Below are 12,512 nucleotides of genomic sequence, written 5' to 3'. Positions count from 1 at the left end.
TGTCCATAGTGATGGACATTTTATGAACCTTTAATTTTTTAATAATAAAATAACAAAATATAATAAGATAAAAGAACCAAAATATTAGAATTGGACAAAACAAATAAACAAGAAAAAGAGACCAAGAGAAGGCACAAGAATCAGACTAAGTTGCAGTCGTTCACACTCTCAGGAATCCTATGAAAACACTACACTGGAAGCTATACTATATTAACTGAGGACCTGGTGCAGACCTGTGCAGTCTGCCTCAGTCTCATTGAGTTCATATGAGCTTTGATCATGCTGATTTAGAGGATCATGCTTGTTTTCATTGCATCCTCCATCCCCTCTGCTCTTCAACTATTTTTGTCTCCTATTTTACAAGTTCCCTGAGGGAAGGGATTTGACGGAGACATCCTGGTTAGGGCTGAGTGCTCCAAGGTCTCTCACTCTGCATACTGTCTGGCTGTGGGTCTCTATATCTGAATTTGTTCCCATCTGTTGTAGGAGGAAGCTTCTTTGATGATGACTGTGAAAGACACTGATCTGTGACTACAGCAGAATGGCATCAGAAGTTATTTTATTGCTACCTTAAAAAAAACAAAACAAAAGAAAAAAACCAGAACAGTTTTCTCCCTAGGTTCCTGAGTTGTCTACTCTCCTCACTATCTAGATTCTCTCCCACTCCCATATTTCCTCGGTTGCCTATAGTTCTCTGTATAGGGTTAAGATCTTGTGAGCTTTTCCCAGTACACTTTAGCATGTCCATATAGAAAGAAATACATATATGCATGCATATACAGACACAACACATATATACATGCAAAAACAATTAATGAAAGAAAAAACCATAAATTAAAAGGAAAGTGTTCTGGCAGAGGAAAGGAAAAAATGCAATTATGTTATAATCCTAGAAATAAAAATAAAAAAACAATTTGCTAACGTCTTGGGTTTTTTGGGTTTCTTTGGTGAAGATCTGAGTTTGTTTTTTCCCTCCAAACCAACACTACCACATGAAGTGAGGAATGGAATTTTTATTGTATGGATATTTGGCTTAAGATATTGGTTCAATAGTTTTTTAACTTTTCTGATTATTTATGAGCAATTCTGCAAAATGCATCTAAAGTCAGTTAACAACAGACAGCATGGATTAACAAACTCATCTCTTACATTTAAAGTAAAAACAGCACAGACAACAGAGGCTTTAAGATGAACGATGGATATGGCTTTGGTGTGATGAAAGTATTTACAAAGCAAAAGCTTGTTTACTGGCCTGCTTATTAACCTCTAGTTTCAAATTATTTAAGTGACTTTTACAAATTTTATTATATGAACTACTTGAAGTTCTAAATATTAAGCCCCAATTACAGTACCATTCAGAATCCCCCACATTGATCCTTCCCAGCTTAGTATGAGTTCATGTAGTTCTTAGGACTCCTTGGCAAATAAACCAGAAAGGAAAAGTTCTTTCTCCAAAAGAAAGTAAAGCAATTGGTTCAAGCTTCAGTGCCTAGAGTTTATGTTCAGAACAGCATAATGAATACTGCTAATCACATGCATCTATGTTTTCTTTGAAAAAGTATTTGTTCTTTTCTATTACAGAAATCAGAATTTTAATTATTTGAAAGATTACTGATATTACAATAAAATCTTCAGTTTCAACAATTTAGTAGTAAATATGTGTGGAAGATTATGAAGAAACATAGCATAACATCTAATTGTATTAAGAGATATTGCAAATGATTATAACTCACACTAAGGCAGGGAAATCTGGCAGTGGAGAAGCTTCCAGCAATATTCCTAATCCAGTCTGTACTTGTTCTCTATTATCTGATGTTAAAGCAAAAGCCAAAGGAGTAATCAAACGTGGATCCTAAACAAATCAAAAACGAGCAGGTAAACGTCAGCAAGTAAGACTCACATACTGCTGAGTCTTTAGTCAAAGGTAAGAGTATTCTAAAGTAATCCTACATGATGCATGCATGTCCTTACACTTCGCCACCTTATAGCTATATGTATTGTATTGCAATCCATAGAGAAACTAAGAATTATCCAGCAAAAGGCTTCATGTTTTAAATTATGCTTATCAGAATTATAACTTAAATATTTTGATAAATTTAAATTGTTCAAAATAAAATAATATTTAGATACTGTTTTATTTCTAATAAATGAAAACTTTGAATGACCAATAATTGTTAAAGTCATCAAATAAATGTTTGAACTAATGAATGCAAATTAGAAAACTAATGACTAAAGCAGTACACTTCAAATTTCCTTTGTCAGTATTTCACACAAGTAGCCATAAGCTCTAAAATCACCTATCATGAAAAACATCTAAAAACTGAAGGGAAAAACATGACTAGCTGCTCTGCATGTTTTATATATGTATATAGGTATAGAGGCCAGAGATCTATGTTAGATGTCTTTCTCTATTGCTTTCCACCTTATTTTTTAATAAGGATTCTTTCTTGGAACCTGGAGCTCACTAACTGGCTAAACCAGTCAGTGAGAAAGCCCTGTGTCCTGCTGTCTCTGCCTCTCAGCGCTGGAATACAGAATCTTTTACGTGGGTTCTAGGAATCTAAACTTTAAGCACTTTGCTCACTTAGTTATTTCCCCTGCCCTCACTCGATTCTTTAAAGAAAAACTACTAATGAAGAAAATATTAATATCAAGCTTTTATAATTAAGATGGAAAATGCTTTGTAGGTACTTAAGTATAATTCAGCCTTCACTACTCTCAACAGAATCCCTTCACAATTTCTCCCAGAGTGGAGAATCACTAATTGCTGTTTGTGGTAAAGGTATCTGAAGTACAAAGATGGAAAATTAATTGCTCATGCCTACACTGACTAGCAACTAATTCAGCCAACTATGAACCACGCCTCCTCAGCATAATGCTGTTATAGAGACCACTGTCACTGCCTGTGAGTTCAGTTCAGCTTCTATTCTATTTGAACATTCACCCTCACCCTTTCTAAGCTACTTCATTAGCTTAATTAAAAAAAAATAATTTTGCAATTTTGTTAAATAACTCTTATGAACTAGGTAATAGAGATAATTAACATGGGTAATGTTGAACCCTGGCCTAAACACAGAAAGCCAGATAAAACAAACAAACAAAAAAAAAAACCCCAAAAAACAAAAAACTGAAGTCCTATAAGCTAAGTATTACATAATCAAAAAACACTCTAGCTTAATTTTTCCAAAAACAAGCAAGATAGATTACAGTAACATAGAAAGACTTTTCTCCTATGAGGAAAGTAACAGACAGGGACACTCTTCTTTTGATGAACCTTTTTCTAGCTATAAAACCCACCTCCTCCAGCTGAACTAAGAACATTCATGGATTTACAAAATTAGATGTTCCCTAATTAATGAAAAAGCAAATGAGGACTGGTAGTGTAGCCCTGTAATGGAGTACTTACATGGCATGTCTTAAGCTTTGGGTTTGTGGCAGAGTAGGAAGTAAAATAGAAATAAATCTTTAAATTAAGTCTGTTCTAACTTTGCTTTCTGATAACATCTAGAACTTTTCAGCTACTATATTGTAAGCTAGTGCTATTTTCAGCAAACCCTCACCAATCTTATTAGTCCCTTTCTTTTAGATGTTTTCTAACCTCTTACTATTTCATGTCACCAACTCTGATCAAAATAAAAAGCTCACCTAGGGATGATGGCCCAGTTAGTAAATTTGAGTTTAATACAAAGGAGCCATAATGAGTGCTTGTAACCACCCTGCTGGGGAGGCAGAGGAACAGATTCCTCCAGCTCATTAGCCACCAGCCTACTTTCCTTGGTGGTGAGGTCCAGAACAGTGAAGAGACCCCACAGGGGGAAAAAGAGTGAACAGGAAAGGCTTAAGGAATTATACTCAAAGTCATCCTTAGGTTGTCACATGTTTGTCACCCATAGGTGTGTAATTACACACACACACACACACACACACACACACACAGAGAGAGAGAGAGAGAGAGAGAGAGAGAGAGAGAGAGAGAGAGAGAGAGAGAGAGAGAGAGAGAGAGAGAGAGAGAGAGGGAGAGAGGGAGGGAGGGAGGGAGGGAGGGAGAGAGAGAGGGAGAGAGAGAGGAGAGAGAGAGAGAGTCTTTCCCAATGGCAACATAGATCAAAAAAGCTGTAATTACAAAAATAATGAAAGGAAATGCTGGGAAATTACTACCTTAGAACTTGGAGAAAGTTAGGTTTAGTTTCTAAGATATATGAGACTATTCTAATTACAATAGATGGAACTGTCAACTTTTTTCTCATGGCCAATTCTAAGAAAAATATCTTCTAAGGATGTAGAATATTAAAGCAGAAATACTTAAGATAGGCACGATTAATGGGACTATAACCCTAGCACTTATGAGGTCAAGGCAAAAGAAAGCTGAGTTCAGAGACAATCTGACCTACATGATGATATGTCGTCTCAACAAACAAACAAGAAATCAAAGGGAAAATTATTAGAAACCATGATAGAGGAACTAGAGATGCTGCTCAGACACAAGGACCTGAGTTCAATCCTCAGTCCCCACAGAGAATGCAGGACTTAGTGTCACATCTGCAGTCTTATCCCTAGGAGTAGGAAGTAGAGAGAAAGGGACAGAGACAGCGGGAACTCTAGAGCCCATCTATTAGCCAGTCTAGCTGGACTGGTGAGCTCTAGGACAGTGAGACTCTGATGCAAAGGAAAAAAAGGAATTGAAGAAGACGGACAACACCGGCTTTCCGCATGCATGCACATACATGTATCTAAACATATACGTACCATAAGACTATGTAAATATAAAACAAATGTACACACATGCACACAAACAAACACATGACAATAAAATATGTGAAAAGTCTGAAGTTACCTGAAGGATTTTATAGAAGCTTACTTCCATACCAGGAACCAGTTGTTTTAGTTTGTTCATCAAATTAAGAGTCTTCAAAATTACATCAGCAGCAAGTTTGCTTTAAAAATAAGTCATCACATTTAAATTAGAAAACAAGAAAATTAGCATATTTTTGTCTATAATTCTAAAGTAAATGAAAAATCTAACAAATTTGTTTATAAAACTCAAAAAGATAAAGTATTACTTGTAAGAATTAAAATATTTTTAAAAATTAGTATTTTTAATATTCGAGTTCCAGAAAGAACAAGCTAATACTGAATATAAATTTCAGACCATTATCTACTCTTAAATACAAACATAGTACAAATGCCTGCTGAATTAAATACAAGTATTAGAACATGACTCATTTCAGTTTTAGTAACTGTTTCTAAAGTTAAAAACAAAACCTAATATGTAGAGAATGAATTATTCAAGACCATGTACTCACTTTAGTTTGCATCTGAAAGGGAGTAAAAAGTTTAAAAGAGGACTGGCGAGATAGGTAAGGGTCTTTTCCACTTCAGATTGTACTGACATCCATACAAGCTATGGTCAAATGACCTCATACTTATCACGCGCGCGCGCGCGCGCGCGCGCGCGCACACACACACACACACACACACACACACACACACACACACACACACACACACAAACTAAGAGCTAGTTCCAGGACAGGCTTTAAAAAAAAAAAAGCTACAGAGAAACCCTGTCTCGAAAAACCAAAAAAAAAAAAAAAAAAAGTGAAAAGGTAATTCTTGTTCTTCAAGAATACAATTGCTGCCAGGCAGTAGTGTTGGTACATGCCATTAATCCCAGCACTTGGGAGGCAGAGGTAAGTGGATTTGGATTTCTTTGAGGCCAGCCTGGTCTCAGGACAGCTAAGGGCTGTTACACAGAGAAAGAAAAAAAAAGAAGACAACAGTTGCTGACAGTTATTTATGGAAATGGGAACAAATTTTAGTGTTTGGCACTTATTAGGTTTCAATAAATATTCATTAGGAAAACTTGCTCATGAGAGGGAGGGGGCATAAATAATTGCTCATTGCTCTGTGAGCATCCACCTTTAACCAAGCTCTGATGTGTGAAGGAGAGGAGAGGAGTTGTCTTTGTTATTAAGCTTTCAGCAGGGACTGGCTTTCCGGTAATAAAACTATCCATTTTGTCACGCTTTTCTCTTCAAAAATGTAAGATTAAATGAAGCAAAAATTAAATAACCAAGGCAATGTCAAAAGGAGTTTCAGAAAAGAAATGTTCAGAATCTGTAATCTCTCTTTCACACGCACGCAAAGGAAAGAAAAAGTCCTGCTGAAATATAAACTGCAGATGTCAAAACCTTTCGGAAGTATGCACTCCATAAATTGAATTTTTAATTCAAAATTTAAGCAATTCTAGCTATCCTTTGAGTTAATAGAACATAATTAAGGAAGATCCTTAAATATGATAACTATATTTTATAATTTTTACTGCCTTTAGCCAGTATGCCTTTTGGATTTGAAATACTCACCATAATTCAGAATCTGCTACCTTTGTTCCAAATCCCAGGTCAATCTTGCCATATGTAAACTGTTGTTCGATCAGCGTGGTGCACTTTATAGTAGTCAATATTTTTACAATATGCATTTTTAGAGTGTCATCTCCACACAGAGGTTAAGTTTGGTTAAGACACACAGAAATCAAAATACTTGGTATATAGTGTGTAGCTATATATAACTTGTGGCATTCAGAATAATTTCAAACAAGTTATTACATCATATTTTAAGAACATTTATTGGGTGGGAATGTAGTTCAGTAGTAAATAATAGGTGATTAGTCTGATCCTCTCTCAGCAGTGGCCACATGCACACATATAACCACACAAGGATGTATCTTAAAAAAAAAGTTCTAAAAGTACTTTTAAGCATAAATTAAACAGAAAAACTGGAGAATGCTTTCAGGTATCCCTGAAACTTTGTTTTTCAATTCAACATCCTTTCTCTTACTATGTAATGCGTATTCATACATGTTTTCGTTTGCACAAACAAATGGAGGCCAGGGGACAACTTAGGGTGTCATCCTCAGATCACAGTCCGTTTACTTTGCACAGGGTTACTCATGGACTGGAGTTCCTCCACGAGGTAAACAGCTGGTCAGCAAACCCCAGGTTTGTCTCTGCTTCCCTAGCCCCAGGACTACAAGCCCACACCATCATGCTTGCCTGACATTTTCATGTGGGTTGCTGGAAACTGAACTCAAGCCCTCATGCTCTCAAGGGAAGCATTTTAATGACTAAGCTATCTCCCCAGTTCCTTGGTACATTATTTCTGATATTACGTAAGAACTTATAAGTACAAATAGAGCCAAAATTGGAGTTTTATACTTTTCATTTATATTATGGTAAAGGATATTTAATAAAATTTCAATGGCTTTGACCATCCTTTCACATTTTTTTCTTATTAAGGCCTCATCCAGATTTTGTTCCGTGAACTGAAGCTGATCTAGGATTGTAGGCAGCAGAAGGGTCACAAAACGGTCAGTTGAGGAGCAGTTACCAGTATCAATGACATCCTAGAAAATTTATTATCAAGAATAATTGAAAATAAATATGGAACATATAACACAAAATAGTCATTATTGAGCTGTAACATAGTCTTTAAATTTTTACCATTTAGTTCAATAGTCCATTCATTCAAGTCTTCTATTTTAAAGCTATGTTTTACAGTTTACCATTGTTAGCCATCTTTCAGGTTTACCCTGGCTTCTTTCTCAAATGAAGCCTATGATTTTGTAAAAAAGACATTTTAAAGGATTTTATGATTTGTTATTCTAAATGTTTAGTATTTAATAACAATAACCTGAATTTGCAAAATGAAATTAAATAATAAGAGACTGACTTTAACAGTGTAAAATCACAAATAATTTCAAAGGTTTTGTAAATGCTATAATCAGTCAGGACCTAGAAAAACACAAAAGAGCAGTTTATGAATAGACTTGATCAGTCACATACATATTTGTACATAATATCCAATTATGAGATTGAAATATAAGACCGGAAGACCAGAGAGGCTGAATGAGTATAAAAGCAGGTGAACAGTAGATAATGTTAAATTGCCTAGTAGCATAATCTATAGATCAAGATTATTTGTCTTTATTCTACTAAGTGCATTGCACCTGTCTGCATGCTGTCTCATTTCACTAATTAAGATCAATATTTTACAGAATTAATAAAAGGCAGCAGACAAAATGTGAGAAAACAACCAAAGCACAATAGGAAATCACATAGATTCTGTGTAATAAATTAGATAGTTTAAGAAATTGCATGTATGTATGTACATATGTAAGAAAATACATACAAAGCATTCAGTAGAAACATGGAAAATGCTAATGCATGTGAGTTTGCAGGAAACAAGACCCTCAGTAGTTGAATTTTAGATAGTCGGGAGTATAATTAATTTTATCTCATGTGTGAACAATTGGCTTACACAAAAGTGGCATAAAACAAATTGTTAAGTGACATCATGAAAGCAGAAAAGTCCATTTGTCAATCATTTCATTACCTCAAAGATTTCCTTGAACAACTCCAGTGCTAAAACAGAACAATTTTCAGATCCATCCAAAGGTTGGCTTAACCAACGAAGCAGAGCCACAGTAGGTTCTAAGCTTTTAGGACGGCTTCCCAGAATGCTGTTGCCAGATGGAGACTGTTCAAACATCATCTGACTGAGCACATGGCGCAGCTGAGCCACTGCACAGAATGCAAGAAGCAATTCTAAAACCTGTGTAATATAAAGTCTTCATTAAATACCAACTTCATTGGCCTTTAACAGACAAAGCATACGATGACATTAAAAATGCTATGCATTTTTAAAGAAAACATTCTGATTCCATCCATCGCCAGATGAAGGTTTTATGGTGATATTCAAGATAGTCATCAGTATGACTACAGGACAGGGCCAGTTCAGACACCTTCTTTTCCACTGCCCCATGGATTCCTGGGAAGCCCTCGAGAGTCAAGCCTCTTGCCAACACGAAAATGGCTCCCTCAATTAAGATATCTCCTTCCATGAGTATGGCAATAGGATCTGGACATTTCTGGCACCCTCTCCTCAGCTGCCCAAGGAACTAGCTGGGGGCGTCTTCCTGGACACCTGGGAACCCCTCTAGAGTCAAGTCTCTGCCAACCCTAGAATGGCTCCCTTAATTAAGATATATAATTCCTTGTTCCCATATCTACCCTTCCTATATCCCAACCATCCTATTCCCCCAAGGTCTTCCCATCTTGGATGGAGAAAATGACAGAGCCCCACATAGGAGCACTGGACTGAGTTCCCAAGGTCCTGATGAGGAGCAAAAGGAGAGAGAACATGAGAAAGAAAGTCTAGACCTTGAGGGGTGTGTTCACCCACTGAGACAGTGGTACAGAACTAATGGGAGATCATCAAGACCAGTTGGAATGGGACTGATGGAACATGCGACCAAACCGAACTCTCTGAATGTGGCTGACGGTGAAGGAGGACTGAGAAACCAAGGACAACGGCGATGAGCTTGAACTCTACAGCATGGACGGGCTCACTGTGAGCCTTGTTAGTTTGGTTACTCACCTTCCTGGACTTAGGGGGAGTTGGGAGGACCTTGGACTTAACATAGTGAAGGGAACCCTGATGGCTCTTTGGCTTGGAGAGGGAGGGGGTGGGGGTATGGGTGGAAGGGAGGGGAGGGAAGGGGAAGGAGGAGGGGAGGAAATGGAAATCTTTAATAAAAAAATGAGAAAAAAAATAAAAAAAAGATATGAATACAAAAAAAAGATATCTCCTTCCCTACTCCCATATCCGTCCTTCCTCAAGCTCAACCACCCCACTCCCCCAAACTCTCCCCAACCCTCCCCTGTTGCCTGAGGTTTCTGTCCTCCCCAGTTCCCGGAGTCATTAAGTACCAAAGAAATCACACAGAGGTCTACATTAATCATAAACTGATTGGCCCATTAGCTCAGGCTTCTTATTAGCTCTTATAACTTACATTAGCCATCATTCTCTCTGTGTTAGCCACATGGCTCTGTACCTTTTTCAGTGGAGTAGTCACATCTTGCTTCTTCTGTGTCTGGACAGGATTGCATAGGGAGCCTCCCTCTTCCCAGAATTCTCCTGTTCTCATTGACCTCCCTGTCTGGTTGCCCCGCCTATACTTCCTACCTGGCTACTGGCCAATCCGTGGTTATTTAAAACATAATTGACAGAATATAGACAACTGTCTTGTACCACTTCTTCCTCCTTTTTTTTTTTTTTTTAAAAAAAAAAAAAGACTATCCATAGTCCATTTTTGGGAACTGACAGAATGTAGAGAATTGCCCAGAACCACTTCCCTTCTCCCCCTCCCTCTTCTCTCCTGCCCCCATGCTTCCAACTTTTGCCTGGCGATCTTGTCTGCTTCCAATTTCCAGGAGGATCTATATGTTTATCTTTGGGTTCACCTTAATACTTAGCTTCTCGAGGATCATGAACTATAGGCTCAATGTCATTTTGTTTATGGCTAGAATCCACTAATGAGTGAGTACATACCATATTCATATTTTTCGGTCTGAGTTATCTCACTCAGGATAGTGTTTTCTACTTCCATCCATTTGCATGCAAAATTCAAGCCTGAACTGGCCTTGTCCTGAAGTCAGACTGATGACTATCTTGAATATCACTATAGAACCTTCGTCCGGCAACGGATGGAGACAGAGACAGAGACAGAGACCCACAATGGAGCACTGGATTGAGCACCCAAGGACCAGTTGAGGAGCAGAAGGAGGGAGAATGAGCAAAGAAGTCAGGATCACAAGGGATTGGCTCACCCACTGAGACAGTGTGCCTGATCTAATTAGGAGGTAACCAAATTCAGCTGGACTGGGAATGAATGAGCATGGGATCAAACTGGACCCTCTAAAAGTGGTTGACAATTGGGGCAGACTGAGGGGCCAATGGTAATGACACTGGGATTTGTCTCACTGAAAGAAAAACTTAAAGTAGTTTTCATTTTGTAATGTTCTTATTCTGATTTCAACATTGGTTACATGAGTGTAAAGTTCCTAAATCTGCAGAGCAGCTAACTTAGGCTTTGCTGTACATTTTAATCTTTAAAAGTATAAAACAAAATGTCATGCTTTTACATACCTTTGAAGAAGAATCGGGGTCTTTCGCATTTAGAAGTCCTAGAACTTGATTAAGACACGAAGAAAAGTGTTCATACCTAGGTTTGAAAATATACATTAAATGACAAAAGAGGAAGAATTGTAGGCAAAGCAAAGGGGGTAGATCTCATCAAAACATTACAAGCATGCAAGAAATTCTCAAAAAATATACCAAATTTGTTTAAAATGTTTACATAGATATTCCATGATTTATGACAGTTTTGTACCCATAAATCCATCTAAACTTAAAACTATTCCATGTGAAAAATGTATTTTCTACAACCCAGTCTACTGACTAACAGAACATAGCAACATAGTACATTGTAGTTGACTGGTTGTTTACCACTGTGATTTGAGAGGCTGATTTTCACCTGCACCTTACAGTCACTGTCTAGCACTGCAAAGGTCAAGAAATAAAGCTGCTATGTGGCCAGAACTTAGATTTGGGTCTTTACCTTGAAAACGATCAAAGGGATATAATTGTTGAAACAAAAACTAATGCTTGAGTACACATATAAGTAAAGAGAAGTGACAGCTGAATAGGAAACAGTCCATGATATGAAAATAATCTGCTGAAGATGACAGAGTGAGGCTTACAGCACACTGTAATAAAGTGTCTATGAACAGAATAGGCTAGAGCTAAGAAAGAATGTGCAAAAACAAGTTTGTCTAGGCGTGCAAATAAGGGGGGGGGGGACTCTAAGCAGATGGGAGTCTTCATTTTGTTTTTTCTGTATTTGTAATAAAGACAAAGTGAGGCCAGGTTGTGGTGGGGCATGACTTTAATTCCAGCACTCGGAGGCAGAGGCAGGTGGATCTCTCTGAGTTCAAGGCCAGCCTGGTCTACCAAGTAAGTTCCAAAACAGCACCTACACACACACACACACACATGTGCGCGCTCGCGAAGATAAAAGATAAAGTAAGCTTGAGCATGAAAGGCAGCAAAAGAAAGCAATGCATATTTCAATGAGACATTGTAGGTATCAAGGAAGGAAGCTGACAGAATAAATAAAAGTGGTCTGTTCAAGGGAAAGCTATGTGACTTTCTCCTATTTAGTAAGAAACAGATTCAAGATTGAGGTCTTAACAAATGGCTTCAAAAGAAGACAACATGGTTCTTGGAGATCTATTCTGTACAAAAAGAAGGAAAGAATGCAACTGAGAGAATGAAAGGAGTATTATAATAGGTTAGCAATCTCCCACTGCTGCTACATAGTCATCTTTCTGCTTCCTGAGACACATCCAAAAGATGATTTCTATTAACTACAAAGCTTAAGTAGGCATTCATCATGTGACAGCCAGAACAGAAACACATGGATATTCTGATGCTCACAACAGATGAAAAGAGGACAGGTAAAGGGAAGGTACTCTGCAGGAAAGATGCCCTTATCTATGACACTGACTTGATAGCCATTTGTATCACAGATGTTTAGGAAAAACATGAAACACTAAAGTGAATGTGTCTTGTTTTGCAGAACTTCAGTTACCCAAGGTTAATTTTGCCCTAGT

General features: G+C 37.5%; 1 protein-coding gene across 1 annotated transcript in view; it reads right to left on the bottom strand.

Annotated features, from left to right (window-relative positions):
* Cip2a (cellular inhibitor of PP2A) overlaps nucleotides 1-12,512 on the bottom strand; it is a 31,164-nt gene that overhangs the window by 8,758 nt on the left and 9,894 nt on the right. The window contains exons 8-13 of the mRNA XM_038346388.1: nucleotides 10,987-11,062; nucleotides 8,392-8,610; nucleotides 7,243-7,402; nucleotides 6,363-6,504; nucleotides 4,835-4,934; nucleotides 1,734-1,852 (exon numbers count right to left, since the gene is read on the bottom strand). Of these exons, the coding sequence (XP_038202316.1) occupies nucleotides 1,734-1,852; nucleotides 4,835-4,934; nucleotides 6,363-6,504; nucleotides 7,243-7,402; nucleotides 8,392-8,610; nucleotides 10,987-11,062 (816 nt within the window). The remainder of the gene's footprint in view (nucleotides 1-1,733; nucleotides 1,853-4,834; nucleotides 4,935-6,362; nucleotides 6,505-7,242; nucleotides 7,403-8,391; nucleotides 8,611-10,986; nucleotides 11,063-12,512) is intronic.

Source organism: Arvicola amphibius, chromosome 10, assembly GCF_903992535.2.
Source record: "Arvicola amphibius chromosome 10, mArvAmp1.2, whole genome shotgun sequence".
Lineage (NCBI taxonomy): Eukaryota > Metazoa > Chordata > Mammalia > Rodentia > Cricetidae > Arvicola > Arvicola amphibius.
The sequence above is the reverse complement of the archived record's forward strand: the minus strand, read 5'-3'. Positions and strand labels throughout refer to the sequence as shown.